The 26483-nt window shown below is 40.0% G+C and overlaps 1 protein-coding gene across 3 annotated transcripts in view; it reads right to left on the bottom strand.

Annotated features, from left to right (window-relative positions):
• The window catches only part of ppip5k1b (diphosphoinositol pentakisphosphate kinase 1b), a 64541-nt gene that overhangs the window by 28205 nt on the left and 9853 nt on the right, over positions 1-26483 (bottom strand). For all 3 annotated transcript variants that reach the window (XM_034149121.1, XM_034149123.1, XM_034149122.1), the window contains exons 2-15: positions 19979-20525; positions 17270-17465; positions 15781-15871; positions 14841-14926; positions 14164-14318; positions 12915-13016; positions 12123-12284; positions 9641-9762; positions 8678-8779; positions 8374-8460; positions 7143-7218; positions 6687-6796; positions 3745-3830; positions 3097-3222 (exon numbers count right to left, since the gene is read on the bottom strand). In XM_034149121.1, the coding sequence (XP_034005012.1) occupies positions 3097-3222; positions 3745-3830; positions 6687-6796; positions 7143-7218; positions 8374-8460; positions 8678-8779; positions 9641-9762; positions 12123-12284; positions 12915-13016; positions 14164-14318; positions 14841-14926; positions 15781-15871; positions 17270-17465; positions 19979-20251 (1774 nt within the window). In that variant the 5' untranslated portion in view covers positions 20252-20525. The remainder of the gene's footprint in view (positions 1-3096; positions 3223-3744; positions 3831-6686; positions 6797-7142; positions 7219-8373; positions 8461-8677; positions 8780-9640; positions 9763-12122; positions 12285-12914; positions 13017-14163; positions 14319-14840; positions 14927-15780; positions 15872-17269; positions 17466-19978; positions 20526-26483) is intronic.

Genomic DNA, 26483 nt, shown 5'->3' with positions numbered 1-26483 from the left:
AGATAACGTACAGAGAGGAGCTTCATAACGAGCTAATAACTGTCTCAATCAAGAGATAGCTGAGGCAGGGAAGTAGTCGGAGGAGAAGAGTTGATTGAACCCAAAAGTTCTAAGGATTTCAATTTTTTAAAAAGGGACACAGTGCACCTGTGCAGTTCAAATGCATTGCTTTGTAAGCTTTTGACATGGCTCACTTCACTTTAATGTGAACAGAAATTGTTTGATTAAGCTAAATATAAATTGTAGTGAAAGTGAAGTGAACAGATGTTGAGTTAAGCTCCCAAGAAGATTATGTACTTTAGAGAGATACTTGAAGAGGGACATTTACTATTGTAACATGTTAAATATATTTAAAGGGGACCTATCATGCAAAATGCACTTTTGTACGTCTTTTATACAGTTCATGAATATGTGTCCCCGGTGTTCCAGGGAACTCACCAAGTGTCAGAAAACACAACCCTCTCTATTTTCCTCCATACCCAAATCTCTAAAAAAGGTCCACCAATCAGGAGGAGACAGCCACGGCCATTGCCGTTCGAAAGCGCTGGAGACGCTGTAGTACATATGCCAGGCCTCTAGATGGTGCTGTTCTCACAGAATCAGCCCTTGCAAAAACAGAGCTAAAAAATGTCAAATTGAGCGAAATGAGGCATGGCTAAAATGCATGATCTGTTTGGTATTTTGAAGAAAAAAAAAAGGTATAAAAATGCCTTACTGTATATAGGTATGGTCCTACACTATATTATTCAAATATAGCATGATAGGTCCACTTTAAATTGTACCTGAAGGAAGTGGATGCATACTAACGCCTCAGATCAAACCACACTGATGCTTCATGCATTTTTCTTTAGTGCCAAACAACCTGATGTTATATCCAAAGCCTCCTTGGGTTATCATGCCTTGTTTCACATTACAATATCTGATGGGGACGTACCCCTTTTCTAGTATCTAATCCAGATGGGCTCGCTTTCATCAAGCAAAAAACAACATATCCAAGAACTCATGAAGAGATCAATTCAGTAGGATTAGTGTGAGATGATCCGCGTTAGCAGTCACTTTTGGGGCCTGTATATGTCTGTGTTGCTGCAGAGGATCATCTCACACACGACAAACAACCCACAGCACTCTCAATGGAGGACAAACAGCACGAGACGCAGGGTGAAATGAATCTAAATCATGATGAGATTAAGGCGAGATCAGAGCACGTTAGTGGGACGAACGCTCAGGATGAGAAAGGCGTGGAACAGCGGTGATGTCCAGGAAACCTCTCTCTTACCAAACTCAATAGGGGACTCACAGCCAAGGGACCGGTTACCAGCTGGTAGTTTACACAGAGCAACAACAGGTAAGAAGAGAAGAGCAGAGTTAATAGACACAACTTGTGGTGGAAAAAGAAATGAATGAAAACAGTGGCTGAGATGAGAAAAGGCTGCATACCATTTAATCTCATTTCAATTCTGCTTCAGGCTGTTTTTCAGTGCAGTTTAGGTGTTGTTTGCATGCACAATAAAACAAAGAATCTGAGGGAAAGACTGAAGAAGGTTCAACATCTAAATGACAGAGAGGTGTGGGCGCAGTGGGCTGTGCGTTGATCATCAGATCAAGGGGGCGTTGGGGAACTCCAGTTCGAAACCCGCCTCCGCCACCACAGCGAATTTGCTCCTGTGGGTATTGTCCACAGTACATGACCGTTACATGTATGATATGTGTGTAATGTGTATTTGTAAAGCGCTTTGAGCGCTGGAAAAGCGCGATAATAAATATAAGGAATGATTCATGTGATCGAGAGTAAGAAAGCTTTATGTAAGGAGCCGGTTTGTCCGCATTGTATTTCACGGTGTGTTGACTCTTTTACAGAATGAAAGAGAAACTCCACCCTTCATCTTTCCATTGAGGAAAAGCAGCGCTGCATTTGTGTGTCATGATGCACAGCACCCAACATCACCAGGGTGTGGACAGCATGTTGCACATACATGTCAGCGTTATATCTTTTATATATTATCCTACAATGACACTGTGATGTAAATACTGTCAATAAAATATAGATGGCAGTATTATCAGACACACACACACACACACACACACACACACACACACACACACACACACACACCACACACACACACTACACACACACACACACACACACACACACACATCACACACACACACACACCACACACACACACACACCACCACACACACACCACACACACACACACACCACACACACACACACACACACACACACACACACACACCACACACACACACACACACACACACACCACACACATTCACCTACACACACACACACACACACACACACACACACACACACACACCACACACACACACACACACACACACACACAACACACACACACACACACACACACACACAAACACACCTCCTTTTTCCAGATCAGATTTCTATTGTAAGACTATTGAATCAGATCTGTGCCAACTGAGTTTTATTTCATCTCAGATATTTATTTTTGCTTGATCTTATTGGCTCAAATCTGATTAAAAAAAAAAGACAGGCTTATATGCCCAATATCGTGGGTCATAATCTCATCAAAAATGCATTACAATTTTGCAACATGTCTACAAATATTTGCAATTACTGAACGAATACAGTCCAAATAAAGACCCTGCACTAAGTGGGAACATGTGTCCGGCTGACTCCAAAATGACCTCCACCTCGAGCCTCTCTGATAGGCTGTATGTCAGCTACGCAGTGTTGACATTCTTCTGTATATGGTGGTGCTTTCCACAACTGAAAAGAACGGCTAAAATTAAACTTTTACGAGCAAAGGTACACATGGGAGGACAGGCTGTGCTTTATGATTATCATTTCAACTGAGGTAATGTGTGTGCATTGCCGTGTGTGTGTAGGTGTGTGGTTGCTTTCTTTGTGTTCAACTGTTCACAAAAACTCTCAACTTTTTCCCATCTCATGGCAGTTTGAAAGGTGGATTACACACAAGGAAAGAAATCAAACATTGTATGCAATGGAAGAACTAAATAATCACAGCAACGGCAGAAGGATGATTTATAAGTTCATATTTTAGGTAATGTGAGTGCAGTGGGTACCTTGACCTCCAGGGTACATGCAGCGGAAAGCTCTGCCCAGCTCCTCAGCCTGAACCCGGCCTGCAGGCGTCAGCTCGCCCCCCCACTTCAGCACCAGCAGCAGAGAGGGGCCGTCCTTCTTAGAGTCTGAAATACAACAAAGTAACGTTATTGATATCCCTATAAAAAATATACTTTAAGCAACTTCAAAATATTTGAATTTGTTGGACGGCTGTAAAGGACAAACACAAAACATCCAGGTTACCATCAACCAGCATCAAAGTGTGCAGGAATCTTGTGTTACTTTAACACAAGATTCCTGCTTAGTTTAGCTTCAATAGTTTTGTTTTATCCATTTATGTTGATGTTACCATCCCAGGGTGCTTTAATAGTTTGACTTGTTTCCTTATTATTTCACAGTTACAGGACACGTTAACAAATCTGAAAACTACTTGTTAGAAATTGAATGATTTCTTTCTTTGACAGGCATTAATTAGCAAAATAACATTTTAATATCATGTGTTTATAGGTTTTTGGGGGATTAATATCATCATTTCACATGGAATCTATAACCTTGTACAAACATATGTAAAACACACATATGTAAATATAAACATCATAATGTGTGTGTGTGTGTGTGTGTGTGTGTGTGTGTGTGTGTGTGTGTACCTTCTTCTTCACTGGAGGCTTTAGGTTGTCCGTTACGCAGGTAGGTCAGCTGGACTTTCCTGTTTATACCTGAGAAATGACCGTACCTAGCAACACACACACACACACACACACACACACACAAACAGAGCCAACACAACAAATGTTAATACGCACATATAAGTCGGACAAAGAGTGCACACAAAAACACAGGAAGAATTGATCCCAGCTTAAAGAACTTTGTTTGATATCTAAAATCAAAAGTCTGTCTTCCGTTTAAAAAAAAACTTCAAGAGAGACAGAAAAAGGCAAACACCTTTTTCAAAAATATCACATAATCAAGTAACAGTATTAGAAAATGATTTAATGATAACTCGGTCATCGGGCAGTTTTGATCTGCTAGATTGTTCAGTTTGATTAAAGTGTGTAATTGCATCTTTTCAAGTGTGTGGGTGTAAGAACAAAAGAGACAGAGAACCTGTTTGCAAGGTCGAAATAAAAGCCAATTTCAAATCCTGTTATTCTGAATTAAGTCTTATCGCGTATCAGGAGCTTTGCCCCTTGCACTGTGCTTTAGGAAGAATTTGCCACATCCTGCAGACTAATGAGCGCACAGTGTTCTCTGAGAGGAGAGGACAGTGACCCTGAAGCAGGATAAAGAACTCTGAACAGCTGACTCACACTTACACACTGTGGTGAGGTAATGCTTGGTGTTTGTTTGCATCAATTAAAATATACATTTTGTGGCGCTTCCTGCATCGCTGTGCAACACAAACTCACAATTATTACTATTCATACATATAATTAGCCTGAGAAGCATTTTAGATTTTCTAATTAACTTCAGCCACTCAGCTGGAAAATCACAGTAATATAAAAAATAAATAATTGAAATGGTTTTCCCTATTGTTTCTAACTAATTAAAAATTAATGTATTATTTCATTATAATGCAAATATTTATAAAAAGATTATATTGTATAACTGTCTGTACGTTTTAAATCCAATGTTCTATTAAAATAAAATAAATGTATGAATACAATTCTTATTATCCGGAATTTCTTGATGATTTTACTTCTTTTTTTTTACAGTGTTTTTTTAGTATACGGATGATAATATTATTACCGTCGCTAAGGAGGTTGTATTTCCCGTTTGGTTTGCATGTGCGTATGAATGTTAACGCTGTGGTGAGAACAGCATGCACACAAAGTCTCACAGCACACTGAATTACACAGTGAAGTCATCAGGGACAATGAATGGGTGTTAATAAAAATGATACACTCAGTGCACAAAACATTAGGAATACCTTTCAAAATATGTTATACTATCTTTCATCGTGCACAAACTTTGCATAAAACTAACTGATACCCTGTTTGGACACTCGTGGGGCTGGTAGGCCAACCTTCGGTCTATTTTATGGCTTAGTTATGAAGGTTTTAGCAAATAAAACAAATACTACAATGTTTTATTTCAGACATTAAAGGTGGGGTAGGTAAGTTTGAGAAACCGGCTCGAGATCGCTAGAATTTGAAAATACACAACCGGAAAAAATCTGCCACTTCCTTATAGAGCCCCTCCTCCAACGCGCACATGACCAATGAGGGCACGAGATAAGTTTGTGCACAGATGGAAGGCTGACAGGCAGGTAGGCCATCCAGTTATTTTAGCCGGGCCGGCTAAAATAATTGGTCGTGCTTTTTACAGTACCACGGCTTCCACAGATGACATTTTTTTGTATGGATTGTTTGTCAAAGCACTTAAGATATTCATTGCTATCGGGATGTTAAGAGCATTCCATGGAATATAACAAAAAGTGTATCTCGAGCTGGTTTTTCAAACTTACCTACCCCACCTTTAAGGTTATTTGAATTTGACCTTTGGTAAATTGAGAAGTCATTTACCTGAAATGTCCCAGGATTTGCCCCATCACTTTCCAAAATAGTCATAGATAAATTTACTTTAATTGCTTTTTTGTTCTAATAAAGACAAATGTGCTGCCAGCTGCCTCATATACAATTTTAAAGGAGCCCGATAATGCTATTCATATTTGTATTTTTTGCTTCTACTGTGACATGTCTCCGTGCTTTAATGTTCAAAAAGCTCTTTATTGTTCTCATACTGCCTGTGCTGCAGCACCTATTTTCACCGTCTGTCTGAAACCAGAGCCCAGTCTGCTCTGATTGGTTAGCTGGCCAGCTCTGTTGTGAATGGTCGGATGTCCCGCCCCTTAGCCTATCACATACAATGCTCTGTTGTGATTGGTCAACCGCTTAAAGATGTCCCGCCTCTTTGCCTAAATGTGTTGAAGCACTAGCTAATAGAGGCATGAGTATTAAATAGTGATGCAATTATGTTAAGGAAGTAAACAATGGAGTCCAATGGAGGCGTTTCAGGCTACTCTCACAGGTATTAAACAACAGGTATTCATAACATTTTGTACGGACAAATTTAAAGGAGGGTGGTAAAACCTCATCCTTTAAAGTGAGGAGGGAGAGGGTGCGTACTGAATGTCATTCAAGCTGGAATTCCTTTTGAAGAGAAGGAAGGGATGGGTGGGTGGGTGGTCAGGAGAAAAGAGAGACAGAAAAGGGAAGAAAAGAGTTAGGGACTCAAGAGAGGGGGAGGTAGAATCAAGGTTAACATGTGTGTGTGTGTTTGTGAGGAAAGATGAATGAACCCTGAGGAGTGTTTACACATGGTGGATGAGAGTGGGTGATGAATGACTGGAAACAGGAGGATAATGACTGTGTTGTGTGTTTAGGTGTGTGTGTGTGTGTGTGTGTGTGTGTGTGTGTGTGTGTGTGTGTGTGTGTGTGTGTGTGTGTGTGTGTGTGTGTGTGTGGTGTGTGTGTGTGTGTGTGTGTGTGTGTGTGTGTGTGTGTGTGTGTGTGTTGTGTGTGTGTGTGTGTGTGTGTGTGTGTGTGTGTGTGTGTGTGTGTGTGTGTTTTTGATGTGGGACGTCACTCACATCTCCAGGACCGTCTTGAGTTGCTCCAGTTTGGATTTCTTCTCCTCGATCTCACAGTCGTTGTGCTGGACGAGTTCAACCAGCAGCAGGCGGGCGATATCCAGCACTTCCTGGAAACACACATTATTCTTTTATCTGGCTCTTATCTTTTTATTTGTTTACATGTCAGACTAAAACACACACTGAAACCTTTGCTAACGCCCTGACAATGAAAACAATGCCAAAGAGAAAGACTTATTAAAAGATGTATATGATGACAGGATAAATGCAAGGTTTGGTATAAATATTTAGACAACACTATAATGGTTTCTGCTCCATAATAATAATTAGTAAAAAGCAACCTTATCATCTGAAACCCTTCATTAGTCTTGGTAGGATTCAGTCACAATCTGCCAAAAGAACAACAGAGGAGGGGGAGCGTGGGAAAAAGAAAGACTGAAAATCAATCTCACTCACTTGGAGCTGCTTTGGTTTCTTCAGTTTTAGCTTTCCTGACTTGTAGCCTCCGTGCTTCTCAAACAAATCAAAGAATCTGAGCAAGACAAGCAGAATAAAACAGCAGAATAAGAAGTGCAGTTACATCAGATCAGGGCAATATCTTAAAAGTGAAAACATATTTGATAATTTGATTCATCTCTAAGTAATAAGTGGGTAATATGAGACGGGTTAGGGTAGGCAGGGTGAGAAGGCAGTTCAGTTGTGAAATATAATCCATGTTTGTTATCACCTGCACTCTTCTGTAAAATAAATAACTTAGTTAACTATGTATGTATGCATATTGAGTCCATTGATGCTTACATTTTAATCTTCTAATGCAATATCTTAAAGGTCACCTATCATGCTATTTTTAGGCAATAGCATAGGTCTCAGATATATAGAAAATATATAAAAAACATGTCTATGAAGTGTTTTGCTCAAAATACCAAACAGATCACCCATTCTAGCCATGCCTCATATCCCTCTATTTCACTTCCTGTTTCAAAAGTGCTGATTCTGGGTATAAAGCTTTAAAAAGAAAAGAAAAAAGGAGGGGGCTGAGCTCATGCGGGACCCGGCAGCTACTGTCTAAACTAAATACTGCGGTGATGAAACGCCATATCATGGATTATCAAGGATTATTTCTGAAACAGTATGGAGCTCAAAGGCTTTCTTTCTTGCCGGTTATACCACAAGGTGAGTTCCTTTTTATTTCCTGCTTCTTCACACACATGCTCTCCAGTACAGGTTAGCTCTGAGTGTTAGCGATGCTAATGTAAACACTGACCATATTACGTCCAAAACAGTCGGGCATTGTTTCTGATAGCAACGTTTCTGATAGGGCCGTGGGTGTAAAGCCAGCCTACATTTCTGATATTACGTCATATCGGACACAAATCTGGATCAGTTCCGTTGTAGCCCCGTTTTTAGAGATTTGGGTACGGAGGAAAAGAGAGAGGGTTTTATTTTCTGATGCTGCGTGAGTTCCCCGACACACCGGGGACACATCTTTATGTATAAAAGACATCAAAAAGTGCATTTTGCATAATAGGTCCCCTTTAAAGTAAAATTATGTAAACTGTAAAAAATATTCGTATTTAATGTTGAAAATAAAAAGTTACACGCACAATAGACCCAATACTTTAAATATATGCTGACAGAAAGAGGGAGATACATCTGAATGCTGGAGCAACACTTAAAAAAGACTTACAGAGGATGTCTGACCTCCATTTTCATCTTTTGTTTTGGCGTGCGATCTCCATGGCGGATGATGGCGATGACACAACGCAGCTCCATCCTAAAACAGGCAAAGGAGTAAAACAATTCAAAAGTGTTTCACTATCCCAACTCAACAAAAGTCCACTATAATCATACTACTTTAAATCAGCGTAAAATAAATGTTGCATTAATCGCATGTTGTATTATATGTGTAGTAGTCCCCATATATTTCCCAGGACTTTTCCAGGCTGCAGAGGACCCATGAACACAGTACTGTAGAGTTTTTAGGTACGTACATGGTTCCTGAGGTTGTGGGGACGATGGGGATGTCTTCAGCCTCCATGGGGATGGACCAGGGGATGTGGAACTGAGGCGCTAACTCCCTCATCACCATGTTCCTGGTGAGGCAAGGAATAACAGATGTAAAGAATTTAAGATTGGAGAACATTAAAGGTGGGGTAGGTAATTTTGGAGAAACCGACTCGAGTGCGCTAGAATTTGAAAATACACAGCCGGAAAAAATCTGCCACTTCCTTACAGAGCCCCTCCTCCAACACACACGAACGCGCACATGACCAATGAGGGCACGAGATAAGTTTGTGCAGAGATGGAAGGCTGACAGGCAGGTAGGCCATCCAGTTATTTTAGCCGGGCGGCTAAAATGATTGGTCGTGCTTTTTACAGTACCACGGCTTCCACAGATGACATTTTTTTATGGATTTTGTGTCAAAGCACTTAAGATATTCATTGCTATCGGGATGTTAAGAGCATTCCATGGAATATAACAAAAAGTGTATCTCGAGCCAGTTTCTCAAACTTACCTACCATACCTTTAAGTAAATATTAAAGATGGAAAGGACTTAATACAAAACAAAAGTTAGCATGGCATTCATTCGGCAGGCTCCTCGTCCTCGTGTGCGAATCAGTTTTATAAAGATATTCTGCTTAAAAGTTGCTTCTGAGTTTTTAAACAGGATATTGTATATTCAAACAATTGCATTAAAATAATCAAAAAAAGCTCAAATGCTATCAATACACTAAAGATAATACAAACTTCAGTCAATCAAAAAAATACCTTTGCCAACGACGAGCTTACAAAGATAAAGAAAGTCAGTCATTAATAATATTATATTTACGTTTTCTGTTTCATGCCATGAAGAAGTTTCTGCGATTATAAGTGCTGGTCAACATAAAAAAAAAACACATAAATATGAGTTTGAAAAGAATACAATTTAAAAATATATATGTTATAAACCTACCCCAGGACTTTGGCACAGTCGTCGTAATACTTCATGGAGTTTTTGACGAAGCTGAAGCCGTTAACGTCACAGACGTACGAGTGTCCGTTGGCTCTGAGCAGGTCGAACCCGCACACTGTTTGCTAAAAAACACACAAAAAAATGACTTAAAGGGGACCTATCATGCAAAATGCACTTGTTGATGTCTTTTATACATAAACATGTGTCCCCGGTGTGTCGGGGAACTCACGCAGCGTCAGAAAATAAAACCCTCTCTCTTTTCCTCCGTACCCAAATCTCTAAAAACGGGGCTACAACGGAGCTGATCCAGATTTGTGTCCGATATGACGTAATATCGGAAATGTAGGCTGGCTTTACATCCATGGCCCTATCAGAAACGTTGCTATCAGAAACAATGCCCGACTGTTTTGGACGTAATATGGTCAGTGTTTACATTAGCATCGCTAACACTCAGAGCTAACCTGTACTGGAGAGCATGTGTGTGAAGAAGCAGGAAATAAAAAGGAACTCACCTTGTGGTATAACCGGCAAGAGAGAAAGCCTTTGAGCTCCATACTGTTTCAGAAAGAATCCTTGATAATCCATGATATGGCGTTTCATCACCGCAGTATTTAGTTTAGACAGTTGCTGCCGGGTCCCACATGAGCTCAGCCCCCTCCTTTTTTAGTTATCAATTCTTCTTTTTTTTTTAAAGCTTTATACCCCAAATCAGCACTTTTGAAACAGGAAGTGAAATAGAGGGATATGAGGCATGGCTAGAATGGGTGATCTGTTTGGTATTTTGAGCAAAACACTTCATAGACATGTTTTTTATATATTTGTATATATCTGAGACCTATGCTATTGCTTAAAAATAGCATGATAGGTGACCTTTAAAGTACATTCATACAATGCATAGCAATGTAAGCCAATATGTGCAAAAGTAAAAACTTCATTCTGTTCTTTTCTGTTTTTTGGAGTTTCCCTTTCCTGTGTTATACAGGTTTGTGTGCATGTAAATGGTCTGCAAAGGCTAAAATCCAAAAGTTCACACACTCGCACACTGACTTAGTTTGTCTTGAAAATACACTTGTATAAGCCTAATTTGTGGCATATTATCTATATTTAGACCTTCCCTTTTGGTGCAGTTTTGTAACATTATGTATCTGCAAGTATTAAGCATGTTTAAACTTCAGCAACATAAAATATCCCTTATTTCTGTAACTGTATAAGTGTTATTTAGTAACAGTTTTGTGTCCATGAGGCTTTAATGCTGCTAGAAGTGTTTATTTGTTTACAGAAACATTTTCTATGTGCGCTCATTATTTCTTAAGTCGTTATATTAAGAGCTGAACTTACAACACAAAGGACTTATGAATTATTGATTTGCTGGGCCTCATGCTGTTGTTTTATTTGTTTGTGGGAGTCCGGTGTGTTTTCTGAAAACACTGAGTCATCAGTAACGAGCTGTAGTGTAGGCGGTAATAGAGCCACTACTAGGAATCCTCCCTTTTGATTAATACTTGCTTCAAGCACTGTACAAAGTTAGAACAATTTGAAAGCAATAATTACCATGGCAGAAGGCTTTTAGAAAAAAATGCTTCTGGCAGCTCCCATGTTCCAGGAAATTGAGTATTTAGTTAGCAACGGAAAACAATGTAATAGGTCTACAACTGTCCGTGTTTTGAAGATATGTTCTCCCTGCTTTAAATTGGATTCAACCAACTGAAAGCACATGCTCTTAGTGTTTCATGCAGCTAAACACAAGGTGATGCAATGTTTATGTCAGCTTCAAGTGGATAACTGCACACAAAGAGAAACCCAGAGGAGCTTCTGAACACCAATGGCTTGTGAAGCAATACAAAACAACCAAAGGGCATAAATAATGCAGTTTTCAGGAATAATTGGAGGTTTCCTGGCAATTTCAAAGCTGCTTTATTTGCTTCCCTGCACACTATTCTGTGCTAAATCCTCTATATGATGACTTAAAGGTCCCCTATTATACTGTTTTTCATCAATATATTATAGGTCTCAGATATATACAGAACATGTCTCTGAAGTGTTTGGCTCCAAACTCCAAACAGATCATTGCAGCATCCCATAATCCCCTCTGTTTCAGCCCTGTTTCAAAAGTGCTGATTCTCTGTCTGTTACTTTAGATGAAAATAAGGAGCCACTCCCCACGCCCCTCTGAGAGATATTTGGTTAAAAAGAACTCAATGGTGCTCTAGGAGGAGATTCAGGTGATAAGGTGGGGGGGGTTACCTTGGTTGGTGATTGGCTAATGGTTACACAAGACAAAACATCGTTATGACATCATAAGGTGGCCAAAATCTGATCAGCTCATTTTCAGACAGGTTTTTATATAAATGGATCAGGACAAAAAGAGAGAGAATCTTTTTTCCTGAAACTTTCAGAATCTCTTCACACAGAGGGGACACATGTTGATGTAGAAGAGACATGAACAAGTGGATTTTGCATAATAAGTGACCTTTAAGTTTACCTTGAAGGCCAGGCAGACTTTGCGAGCCACCAGTTTCTCCATGGCGGTCAGCATGACAGGGTAACGGATCTCCTTCCCCTCGCTGTCCCTCTCCACCTTTCCGTCCAGAGCAGGAGATTTCCGGGCCTCCGCATGGGCGTAGTCTGGACCCACTGTGTACACCTGAGACGTTCAAACACACAGGAAGAAGGGAAGCAAACACAGAGGTGGTGTTGAAGCAGAAGGGTCACTGGTGCATGAATCAATTCAAACAATGAACCCCTCCATTTTAAACACCAGCTAAAGACACATCTTTTTAGATTAGCTTTTTATTAGCAACCCCCCACTTTAAAGGGGACCTATTATGCAAAATGCACTTGTTGATGTCTTTTATACATAAATATGTGTCCCCGGTGTGTCAGGGAACTCACGCAGCGTCAGCAAATAAAACCCTCTCTCTTTTCCTCCGTACCCAAATCTCTAAAAACAGGGGTACAACGGAGCTGATCCAGATTTGCGTCCGATATGACGTAATATCTGAAATGTAGGCTGGCTTTATCTGTCTGAGAGAAACCATTATTTATTTTATTTGTATTATTGTGTCTATTAACCTGATCAAATGTTATATTTTGCTGCATGTACCTTTTAAAAAGTTCTTAACAAATAATCTGAGGGGAATTTCTTGTTGTGTATTTTTAACTTGTGATGTGTCATTTTGTAAAGCACTTTGAGCTGCATGTGTTCAAAATGAAAAGTGCTATATAAATAAAGCTTTATTATTATCATTATCATTAATGGCTGAGTGAACAGTACCTTCACGTCAGTTCCATCTGTGGGCATGAACTCCTCGTAGATGTAGGATCCGGTCTTTCGTACGCTGGCTTCTGGAGAATACACACTGCTGCGACTCCCGATCTACAGAGAGAGCCAGAGACAAAGAAGAACAATTCAAAGGGCGTTGGAAACCGAGCCTGGATTAACACTTAAATGGGATTGTGGGAAACGGTATTTCGATCTCTCTGTCTGTACACACAAACTGAAAGATTGACAATAAAGTTGACTTTGAAACGTATAAATATTTGGGAAAATGTATTGATTCTTTTTTTATGATGTGTATTTATATATAGGCTTCTTTCAAAACATGACCTTTATTTTCCAACTAACATACATTGAACATTTCTTATATTATGAGACCTATATTATACCCATATTACACCCACATTACACTGTTATTACACCCATATTACACTTATATCACACAGAGACAAAGCCTGTCAAATGAATGCCTCCCCCAGGATATAGAAACCACTTAAGGTGAAAAATCCTCGATTACCCAAACTTTTTTTCACCTCTGCAACCTCCTAATGGTAGTATTTGTCTCTCATGTTCCTTTGGTTTCACTGTGTTATTAACTGTAAATCTAGAAGGTCTAACCCTGCAGCAGCTATTCAGCCATGTTTCCTTTGTGTAAGTCATTGAATAATGCAATAAAACAACCCAAACTAGAATTACCACCTCGTTGTTGACTCAGCCAACCAGTCAAGTTGCAATTTACATCAAAATCTGCCCAAAATGTCTTCACTTAATCCTTCAATCCCATGAGACATGTGTAAGAAATAGTCATTATAAGCATTTATTGTTTGCTTTTGGACCAAAAAAGTGTTTTGCGAGGTCCCAGAGACCTTAACCATCGAGCATTCAATCGAATAAGTTTACCCTTAAATCAAAAGGGACTTTTTTTTGCAAAATTACAAGAAATGTCCTTTCATGCATTCCTGAGATATCTTGTTCATGAGAAATACTTTGATGTAAGGATGCTGAACAACTCTGAAAACATTATGTCTTAGGCAATTAGGAAAATTAGCATTATGATTAGGGTTATATTAAAATAACACTCCTTGACATGTACAGTAGGGACAGTGGATACTCTTTACAAAAGCTCTACAATAAGCCAATAAGAGTTCAAAAGCAGTGTGACGTTAAGGTAACTTGTCAGTATTTCTAGATCAGACCATCTTTCAATGACTTGTTTATTTTCCTGTGTCTCTTGCCAGCTCTCTACCTTTCTGAAGAGCCTCTGGCTGCCCCCCCCAGCAGACGATGGGTAGTAGACGTACACGTTGTGGTCCTCGGCACACACAGGTTTCTCCACGAAGGGTTTAGGGAACACTTCCCCGTTCACCTCCACGTGGTCCTCCCCTTCCACCAGGTTGCACTCTGCACAGGGGGACACTTCGGTTTTAAACACATAGTAAAAGCATTTAATCAAAAAGTACCTGGAATATTTCAAAGAAGGGAAATACATAAATAAGTTTGATAGTTGTAGATTCTTACCGAGCTGCCTTTCACATAAATGTATAAAAGAAATCCATTGCATTTTGACAAACTTTATTTATATTTTATTTAACAATCTACGAGAGATAACATCATAAATATACATTAAAACACTCTTCTTTAAAATATTCACTGTCAGCATTTTACATTTATAGGAGGAAAAAACAGGCAAAAACATGATAGACAATCTCAGCTACATCGAATTGTTTTTTTTTTGACAGCTCGACTTCTTGTTTTGGTTTCAAATAACTGAAAATATGTGTATATTGCAAAGTAACTGATGTCCTGTATGCTGTTGTATGTCACAGATGGATAATTTAATATATATTTATTCATGGGATTTGTTTTAGTTTCCATCCAAAATCATGCAAACTTTATTCACACAAAATAAGAACCGTTCCTCACCTTCAGGATTGTCAGGGTCTCTGTTCAATACGCCGTAACGAGGGAGGTCGATGCCCTCTTCCTTTAGTATCCTGTAAACTTCCCTCCTGATGGAAAATCCAATAAAATGTTAATAACCTCAAAACAAGAACAATCAAAGTATTTCAAAGTAGGGGTGTGAAAAAAACGATTATTTTGCTTTGCTTGGTTGTGACAGTACACTGCAACATATTTGATCTAATTTATTTGTATTTATCATATTTATATATGTTTAGTAGCTTGTTGAAGTGCGCTCCAAAATATTTGTTGATCTTGTTTATTGGTATTTATTATTTTGATATTATTTATTTAAATTGTTTCATTTATTTTATTTATTTATGTATTGGTTTTTCAGTTGAATTATACGTTCAGGGTAATCAACAGTTAAAAAGACACTGTTCAAATTATTATTTGTATTCGTTTAAAAGTTCAATAAATGGATGTTTTCAAAGTCAATGAATAATCGTATTTAATAATCGTGATATCAATTATTGACCAAAATAATCGTGATTATGATTTTTGCCATAATCGCACAGCCCTATTTCAATGTATGCAGCTTTGATGTGCTTTGATACGTTGTGCTGGGGTTAGGCAGTCAAACAGTTATGTAAAAAGTGTGAAGATGGCAATTACGTCATGATTTCTCTCCTATTAATAATGGGCAAGTGCAAACAAGATGGTTGTGTAAAAGAGTCCAGCTTCTGCTATTTGAAAGTGACATAAGGGGGTGAAAAACTTGATGCAGGTATATTGTTTTATTTTATACAGAGAAACTTCCATTTTGAAGTATCTTCTTCAACAAGTAGCGTAACGATGATTTTAGCTACTTAATGACCCCTCGTTGTACTCATTGTTTGTGTTATGAGGCACCATTATGTAGAAATTAGCTTCTTCTCTGTGATACCCTTCAGTCCTGCTTTACCTGTCCTGGATGAAATACTGCATGTTGAGGTCATTGAGGAGCAGTGGATTCCTGAGCTTGGCGTACTCCACAGCTTTGTCCAGAGGGAAACCTGTGAAATGGCACACAAACAAAAAAAACGTTATTAACAAATAGACCATCTCATTCTATTTAATTTGTAATTACATTACATTTAGCTGACGCTTTTATCCAAAGCGACTTGCAATAAGTGCATTCGACCAAGAAGATACGAACTTGAAGAAAACAGAATCATATAAGTACATCAGGTGTCATAGAGCGAAACCATTTCAAGTGCTACTCAACTAGCTTTAGATAAGCCAGTCCTTTGTTAGTATATAAGTGCTTTGTTAGTATATAAGTGCTTAGTTAGTATATAAGTGCTTTGTTAGTATATAAGTGCTTTGTTAGTATATAAGTGCTTTGTTAGTATATAAGTGCTTAGTTAGTATATAAGTGCTTTGTTAGTATGTAAGTGCTTAGTTAGTATGTAAGTGCTTAGTTAGTATATCATTGCTTTGTTAGTATGTAAGTGCTTAGTTAGTATATAAGTGCTTAGTTAGTACAGGGTATATGCAGGAATCCTGAAGTCAAATGTAAGACCTTTTAAGACCTTTTTTAAGACCCTTTCCATACATTTTAAGACCTCATCGCCACTTCGAGTTTTAACCGGTTACCTTGGCGACACACTTTACCTCACATTGACTATATACAGTATTGATTGTCCTTCCTCCTTATCTTCCAACCATTTGGACGCAAACTTGCATTTCCCCATAACGATGTTGTTTAACAACCGGCGTAAACGGACCTTCGCGCGCTATCAAGCAGTGAGCGTGCGATGTCCTGTTCAGATGACGTCAAACCCAACGGGATGCCATAAATAAACTACACAGAATCACACTACACACCTACGCAATGATTACATTCAGGCAGACTGTAGAATACAACCTCTTTGGACCATTTACATACTTATTGAAAACAAGCTACAAAATGTAATACCTTGGAAAATGCCGTTTAATACTTTTTAATAGCCTTAATTTTCGCTAAATTGATTTATCAACTTTCAATACTTTTTAAGACCCCGCGGACACCCTGTAGTATCTACGTTTTTTTTTACTTGCACTATTTTATCTGTTTTATTGTGTTGCACTGTTGGAGGAGCCTGCGACCTAAGATTTCCATTGACATATCTACACTGTAGCTACTGTATGTACGAATGTCAAAACCCCACTACTTCTCTTTTGTCTTTCTCTGTTGACACAATAGCTACTAAACTGAGAAAAAACTCAAATAAAGATGATTATTTTAGCACATTTTCTAATATCAGCATTGACTTATTTTGGCCGATTAAATCTTGTAGTGACAATCTGATTGTGAGTTAGCGTCCGCTCTGAAGCTACAAAACCTCTCCTGAGCATTTCCCCTCCATCTCCCTTAGTGTTTCTCATCGTTCAACAGGATGTTTTTTTGACATTAGTTGGTAGATGTTTACCTTTGGAGTGGAAGGAGATGAGGCAGTCGCAGAGCGGCCAGTTCTCCACCGGCTCCTCCAGGATCACCTCCTCTGGAAAGATGACCATGTCGATGTAGTCAAACTTACAAAGCCGCTCCAGGATCTGAGTCATCGGCTTTGATTTGGATTTCTTCACCATGGCACAGATGCCGACCAAGATCTGTCGCTCCGGTGGCTGAAGGAGGACGGGGAAGACAGAAAAATGGGACAATGCAACGGCAAGTTTAGTTTAATGTAAAAACAGCAGAGGAGCACAGATACTTGTCTTTCATCCTTTTTTTATAACTGTTGATGTATTGTGATTTTAAGGGTGTCCATTATCTTCTGGACAACAGCTGGAAATTAGCAATGTTGGCTAAAGCTGCCAGTGACAGTTGATGAATGGGGACTGTCCACGACACTATAAACAAATAAACTAAACCAAACTTAACATCAGGATGTGACTCCCAGTGGATTTTGAAAATGTATTGGACCTACTGGTTATATTGTGAGATGTCAAAGAGGGTTTTTTGATTAGTGCGCTTGACAGGCTTATTCTCGTATTCATGTATAGCCTTTCATGATAAAGGATTTAAACGTCACAAGTCTTTTTAGATCATAGGGTGTCATTTGACCTGCAGATACAAATTTGGCACCTAAACCCTCAACATCTACAGGCCCTGACACACCAAACTGACACCAAAGAACACGTCCCGACGGACACGACTGTTGTGTCGCCTCACGTCTCCTGCGTCTTGGCCAACAGTCGCACTGGAACACACCGCTAAGACTTCAGCCGACGGCCAAGAAGCACGTACGAACTGCGCATGCGTGAGTGGCAATAACTCTCCTTACCAGCAGGCGGCGGTAGTGTGTATTCGTCAAAAGAGGCAACAACCTGAAGACAGACTGCTTGATACACCGAGAGAAGAAGAACAGACTGCGTGATATAAACAAACAACAAATAGCGTGTGCGTTCCATTTTCACTCTACAGCGAGAAGCTCATGGGGCTTTCCCGAACCTGTGTCGAGAGCTGGAGTTAAATGAAATCTCAGATTTGCCTTCTTAATAGTTTGTTTGGGTCCCTCACTTCCGTTTCGCTTCTCATGCACTGATTCGCTAAGCTGAACAGCCAATCAGAAAGTTTTCTTTGGCCGACAGCCGGCGGAAGGTGTCGGCACGGTCGAAAAGACACGACGGTGCAGGACACACCAATCTGAGTAGGGCGACAGGACGCTCATCGACGGCAAGACATCTATCGACGGCCAAAATCGGGTTGGTGTGTCCGGGCCTTTACATGTACATTTGGGGATTAAAGACAATGTGGAAAAATTGTGATTTGTAATATTGGGCTTTATTGATCAAATGTAGTCGACCTCATCAATACCTCAGTTTGCTTAACGCCAAATAATGTATTGCACTGTTGAATGGAAAAACATTCAGCAGGCTCATAAAGCAAACATTATATCATCCCTGGCCTTCTAGTCAGAGCGGAGCACGACTCCTGACTTTTCCCTGTGTTTTTTACATATCTGTTGTAATTTATTGTCTTTTATTGTGATTGTAGTAATGTGTTTTTATTACATGTACAGCACTTTGGCTCGACCAAAAATCACTTTTAAATGTGCTTTATAAATAAAACTTGATTTGATTTGATTTGATTATCTAAACTAAAACATTATTGCATATAGAGAATCTTATTCTTCAGAAAACACTTAAAGTTGTGTGTAGATTGATTCCTACACTAATACGTAAGTAAGAGCCTTTTTGCTGATGTGCCACAGTAGTGTAGTTGAAAGGAAAAGTATGGACGTACTGAGCTGCTTCCTGTAAAACGCTCTCTAGATAAAGACGATCAGATCGTGAAACAGAGACAAATACTGACTGAGACATAGAAATCATAACAAGTAAGCGAGCCGCTAACAGAGCACTACCATAAAGTCCTTTTATAGCTAAAGGACTACACAACAGACCAGATGCTTTAAAGATGTTTATCTTCTGCATTGTTCTCACGCCAACCGTTGTATATTTGTGTCTCCATTTATTTTCCGTTCCTAATAAAAACATTCCTCTTTATAATTTCCAGGCTTGATAATGTCCTACTGCCCAGAAATGACCTAGACTTTGGCTTCCTGTTCCCGACATTAAATCATATTTTTTCACATGAACACTTTAGTTACATTAGGTCATTTTCATACAACACATGGTCTCTAATTTTAGGTACAATAATATGAAGTTTTGTGATATTTCCCAATCAAAACGTTTCAAAAAGGAACAAAAAACATGATATTTTTACTTAGTCTATTTGCAAAGACACAGCTTCTACACCAGCTTTCTGTAAACTTGAATGAGAGGAATATCTCATGGGCAAAGTGTATCAGTAACTCACTCTGTCTTTCTACTTTGAACTCGCACAGATAAGTAGTTTGACTATCGGGAGACAGTTTGTGAAAAAGCATTCTCAGATAGTAATTTAGCAAAAATACATGTTTGTGAGGTATTGAGCTAATCTGTGGATAACTAAGACTGAGTATCATACTGCACAAGTTGTGTATGAGTTCGTTAACAGATGTTTTAATGTTGTTACTGTAAACTTGGCCTCCATTTATCTTTATATTCATTTCTGTTTTCAAGATGATTCAGGATAGCATAGGGTGATTCTTTTTAAACAAATCATTTTGTAGGTGTAGTATTTCTTTAACACCTACCGACTCGTCGTCATCGCCTTCCATATCCTCTTCTCGAAACATCTCGTTCTTCATGCCTGCCTCCATTTGACCCATGTCCTGCTCGTCATCCCCACAGCCAATCACAAACCGAGGAACGTCTCTGTGGCTCCGCCCCCGTTCTAATGCTTCTCTTTCTCCTTCTCCTTCTCCTTCTCCTTCTCCTTCTCCTGCTCCTTCTCCTTCTCCTTCTCCTGCTCCTTCTCCTTCTCCTTCTCCTGCCACTACACCTGCTCCGTCACAGGTCCTGGACATCACATACTTCTATAAAACATGGCTGCTTCAGGTGGCTCCTCCCCAGATAGCAAAGCAGGAAGTAGCCCGGTATCAGTGTATGACCGTCACTATATGACCGGCGTCTGGGAGCCCCGTGATAAAGTGGAGTGTCTGTTGGAGTTTGTGATAACAGCTACGTGTGTCTGTGCTGCTACAGTTTGTGTTGAGGTTGAAGAGAGAAGGCGTACTGACGTAGAAAGTCAAGATCCTGGTTGCTGCTCCGAGTCAACATCTGGGCACCATTTCTCTTGCCCTAGGGAAAAAAAATGAAAGAAATTGAGCAAATATTCTGTCATTTTTTCTTTACTTTTTGTGCTGAAATACATATTTACAAGAGATATAAGAACATATTTGGTAAAACCATGTTCTAAAGTGCTGCTTCTGCGTGAAGAAAGTTAGTGTTGCGGACTAAAATCAAGAGAATGAGAGTTAGTCAAGTAAAACAAATCTTACTCTTACCGTTTAAACAAAAGATGGAAACTTGATAAATTAAGCAAGACTTATGCAATTGTAGAGACACTCACTAGTTCAATCAAAGTCAATAAGTATACTGAATAACCAGAGCACTGGTTGCTGTGGTGTTGCTACATCCAACATTTGTGAAATAAACATCAGGGTTGTAAGATCAGGCAAAAGAAAAGAAGAAGAATATTAATTTCTGAGGAAACCCATTATGCAACACTTAAAAAAAATGTTACTTAAGACATGAGTCAGGATTTGGGCTCAAAAGAATCTCTGGTATTTTGCTGACATGTGGGAAATGTATTGATGATGGCAGCTCTCGCACGCATTAATCCAGAGTAAAGAATCTTACAGGCATGCAAGGCACTCTCTTCGGTAGAAAACTACAAAAGATATGATCAGGGGCCTCATTTATAAAGGGATATACGCTCAAAAAATGGCGTACGCCAGTTTCTACGCAATGTTTGCGATTTATAAAATACTAACTTGACGGGAAAATGTGCTGTCCTCCACGCAAACTCTAACCCATGCGTACGCACTAAGCACACAAACGGGAGAGACGAGAAACTGCGACACCGTTGGCAGAAGGAAGAATGGAGAGAAATATGTGGAAATAATACCATAAATAAAATGTTACCTCTCATTTATCAAATATGAAGAATTCATTTTCAAACATTGATTAAAGCCAATCATAAAATGATTAAACAAACGCCTGTTTGAGACTCCTCAGTGCACACAAAAACATAACTTGGAGAAATAAATAAATACGGATATGCTATTTAAAACCACCTCGAATATGTTGTGTTAATGTTATGAAATGTTTTCTCATAAATGATGCGGTAAACAGGAGGACAGAATTACGTCTAAACTGACGCCGTTTTGCATTTCTATAGGTTGTAGATACGAGCATGGTTTTATATACTATCACGTTTAATCGTGTTTTATGCCGTTTGCCAAGACTTGATAAGTCGCTCGTAAAACACAGGAGGTATGGAAACTAAGAACACCATATGTGGTAAATTGTACAGCTAATATAACACAATCCATTAGTTGTATTTCCTTTAACTGGTGGATTATGGATATATAGTTGCTGATCGACAGCTGGAACACAAACCACCAAATACAACAAAATAATTCAGATCCAGTCGTCATGACTCCACTCCGGAGGGATTCCCCCATCATTTCTTACAGTTTCTCATCAAGGGGGTGTCTCCTGTCCCCGGGACAAACACACTGCCTGAGGAAGGTTATGTGTATTTGTTTTGTCATTAACTTTTTTCGGACCACTTATTTATTTATTTTGGTGACGATCCGACCTCCATGCTGCTACTCTGGTTCAAACTGCATCCACCAAACAATATGATTTATCTCGACCTCCCCACAATAACCAAAATCTGACACGGTGTGAGATGTCTTTTTTAGCTGTTCTATCGTAATTTCCTGCGATCTTCTTCATGCAGTCAGTCAAAATGAATGAATGAATGGGCGTTTCTTTGACTATGTATAGGCAAATATGGGCGTTACGAGTCGATTGTGATTTATCAAGGGAAACAGGCGTAGGGAGTGCCGTACGCACTTCCCTCGCCGGTACGCAATGTTTTGTGAATCGGAAAATGGCGGAAAATGTATGTACCTATTTTTGTGCTTTGTACTACGTAAGCAACCTTCCTACGTCAATCCTACGCAAGGCGTTATAAATGAGGCCCCAGATTACACCCTGTCAGTTTCAAAAAAGTAAGTAGAGGATCCAGAAGGTGGAACGTCTTCAAACCAATTATTTTTAATCATGTGAAATTCAGGAATCTGTTGAGAGTGAGCAACAACACACATTTATCATACAACTGACCCCAATTTACAGTCAAATCCAATGTAACAGCCGTGATTTAGAGGTGAGGTGTCACTTCCAAAGGTCCCTTTGTTGTGTCCCTTTTAAAAAGGCATTATTAAGCTTTTGAAGTTTTGATAAAAAAAATGTATTTTTAAGTCTGCAAGTAGAAATTAAAGTGTGGACATCATTCCCAAATGTCCTTAAGGCCGTAGCTTTTATTCAGATGTTGTGGCCCGGGTCTTCTAGGTAAGACACTAATGGCGCATTTCCACTGCAGGGCCTCGCACGGCTTAGTACGGTATAGTTAGGCCTTGGTAGGCCAGGCTCACTTCATGCTGCGTTTCCATTACAGTTTAGGAACTGGGGCAGTAACTATAGTAACGCAGTGTAGGCGGAGCCGTGACGTCATCTTCAATGCAAACCACAAAACCAACATCAGCCGTTAGCTGTTAGCCCTCAGAGCTCACAGCTCCTCATATCTGTTCAGAAACTAGACAAAAGTGAAACAAGTACAAACCACAGACTGCCTGTGTCATGGTGAATACAGTCGCTGCTTTATTTATGTCTGTAGGGCCGTTGTTGTGAGTGTGGACGGTCGGAGCATATACAACGTTAGCTTAGCCGATCTCCATTTAGAAAACACGGATTTTAAAAGGTTTTTTGCCTGCCGTCTGTCTGCAGACTTGTCAAAGCATTAATTCATGGTTTTTACTAACCGGTATCAGTATGTTGTTACTTCAGCATCATTTTGAAACGTGTATTACAATTAAATCACGGTCAAATATGTTCATTTTGTTGTAGTTGCCAGCGATTCTCTCACTAGTTTAGCATACTCAGGCCGGTTGTTGGCCCGGAAAGAACCTCGATTTTGGAGAGCCAGAAAACTGTGAAAAAGTACCCGCTAGCCGGAACTACGCCTAGTGGAAACGCAACCAAAAACGGGCCGGGCACGGCACGCTTAAACCGCGCTGTAGTGGAAATGCGCCATTACACACATAAACACTAGCATTATAAACAACAACAACATCATTGTCTACTCCATGTAATGTTGCCGCTGTTTGCCATGACGAAAGGTCCTGAAGAGGAGCCTGATTGTTCCTCTATTGTTCCTGTATGTTCAGCAGTTTAATGAAGCACATGATACCCGGCCGCATCGCATTACTCTGGTTTACATTTCACTTTCCAGACATTTCCACATCCCCTCATAGAGTCATATTTTTTGTAATTATGAAATTATAAGTACATTTCTGACACTCTAACAACACTTGAGTTTTTCCAGGAATTGGTTTTGATTGTTATTTTATTATATATATGTTGGATTGTTGGAGGAGCTCAGGTCAGAAGATTTTCATTGCCATTTCTACACTGTAGCTGCTTTGTGCATATGACAAAAAAAAACTTTGAAACTTGAATTCCCACATGTCTGGGAAGTGGAACAAAGACAGCTGCTGTTTGTTGTTATTGTCTTTACTGTGTGATCACAGTCTGATAAACAACAGTTTCAATCGTCTTAATGCGGCTTACTGGCTTCTTCTCAACACAAACAATTGAAATGTGTTTTTATATATACGTTTTTGTTGCTGTTTTACTGTGTGAACATATTCTGATTATGTGTTGTATTGCTAAGGGTGTGTGTTATACATTACTGATACATTACTCCTCATACTACAGGATCAGATTAAACAATATAAGGCACTTTACCCATATTAAACTCAAGCTCCAGAAACACTTTAGTATAAGTAGAGTAGATAACAATTATAAAACACTTCTCACTATAATGTAGGGCGGCAACTAACAAATGTTTTCTCATGTATTCAGTTTAATTATACGTTATAAAACAAAGAAACCTTATAATCATAATAATTAACAGACATAAAAACGCACTTAAACAAATGATCGAGTATTAAAAGTTGGAAAATAGATTACATTTTTCTGTTGATTCCTCAAACCCATTAGTTGTCTTATTGTTGCAGCGCTAGCATGTCTAACAGCAACACAAACTGTACAGTTATCACACAGTTAAATCTAGGGATGCTCCGATCGCCAATTTTGGGGCCGATCGCCGATCGCCGGAATCAGTATCTGCCGATACCGATCGCCGATCCGATCGAGTGGGCGGGGCCTAAATGGAAGATTTAAACATCACTTTAAATCTTCCATTTAAAGTGATGTTTAAAACTCAGTTAATGGGGCTCATTCACTGGAGCTTCCAAACAACAATCAACTTAATTCTTTTAACATGGTTCGCAACATGCTAGCCGACCGCACCTACTCTGCCATACAATATAGCAGAGAGGAACTTTCCAATTGCGAAACTTCGTGGACAATAATAACCCTCCGACAAACAATGGAGATTCACCATGGCTACCTGTTGCTGTTCTACCTGAGAGACGCAAGAAGAAGACAAAGCGGGGATGCCGGGCCGGGTTGCTGGTCAGACTGAGAAAACGAGAGAATCGACCCCCTCTTCCGAGTATTCTTCTGGCTAATGTTCAATCCATTGAAAATAAGCTAGATGAACTCAGAAGCCGGATTGCTTTTCAACGGGACATTAAGAACTGTAACGTGTTAATTCTCACTGAGACTTGGCTCAACCCCGCTATCCCGGACTCCGCTATTGTCCCTGACGGATTCTCTATTTTTGTCAGGACCGGACTGCTAACTCGGGGAAAAGTAAGGGAGGCGGTGTGTGTAATGACTAACAACAACTGGTGCTCAGATGTGAAGATTATTTCATCGGACTGTTCCGCACATCTAGAGCACCTCATGATCTCATGTCGGGCCTTCCATCTGCCGAGGGAATTCACATCTGTTGTGATAACAGCAGTGTATATCCCGCCGCAGCCACTCGCCGACAACAACACGGCACTCGATCAGCTGTTTGGGTTTATTGATAAAACCGAGACTTCACCGGCCAGATGCGGCGTTCGTTGTGGCCGGAGATTTCAACACCGCCAACATGAAGAAGGTTTTGCCAAAATATTACCAACACATCAACTTCCCGACGCGCGGGGAAACATACTGGACCATGTTTATTCCCCTTTCCGGAATGGATATAAGGCTCTCCCTCGCCCTCCCTTCGGCAAATCAGACCATATCTCACTACTGTTGTTGCCTGCGTACAAGCAGAAACTTAAAAGGGACAGACCGATAACAAGGACAGTACAGCGATGGAGCGAGGAGTCAGATTCAGCACTGCAGGATTGCTTTGCATCTACGGATTGGAGTGTGTTTGAGACAATAACATCACACACGGACACTGTCATCTGCTACATTGGGAATGCATCGATGACGTGGTACCGAAGGTTTCTGTACGGACATTCCCAAATCAAAAGCCCTGGGTAAACGGTGAGGTGCGCGGCAAACTGAAAGCGCGCACTCTCGCGCACACAGCGGGAGATTTGGAGGAGTACAGGAAGTCTAGGTATGATCTCCGGAGAGCAATTCAAAATGCAAAGAGACAGTACAAAGACAAGGTGGAATCTGACTTCAAAGGCTGTAACACTAGGAATATGTGGGCGGGACTAAGGACAATGACTGACTACAAAGGAGCAGCGGGGGGTGCTGCGGGAGTGTCTGCGTGCGCATCTCTCCCAGATGAGCTAAACAGTTTTTTTTGCACGCTTTGAGAGCAGCCAGGCTGTGGAGGTACAGAGGGACCAGGAGCTACACTGCCCTTTTGTTTTAAATAGGGCAGATGTGTGTAAATCCTTTAAAAGGGTTAACCCACACAAGGCTCCTGGACCTGATGGCATCCCTGGCCGTGTTCTCAGGGTGTGTGCAGTTCAGCTGGCAGAGGTGTTCACAGACATCTTCAACAGGTCCCTGCTGCAGTCTGTAGTCCCCACATGTTTTAAACACTCCACCATCATTCCTGTCCCCAAAAGACAATCATCACCCTGCCCCAACGACTACCGCCCA

This window comes from Trematomus bernacchii, unplaced genomic scaffold (assembly GCF_902827165.1).
Source record: "Trematomus bernacchii unplaced genomic scaffold, fTreBer1.1, whole genome shotgun sequence".
NCBI classification, from domain to species: domain Eukaryota; kingdom Metazoa; phylum Chordata; class Actinopteri; order Perciformes; family Nototheniidae; genus Trematomus; species Trematomus bernacchii.
The sequence above is the reverse complement of the archived record's forward strand: the minus strand, read 5'-3'. Positions and strand labels throughout refer to the sequence as shown.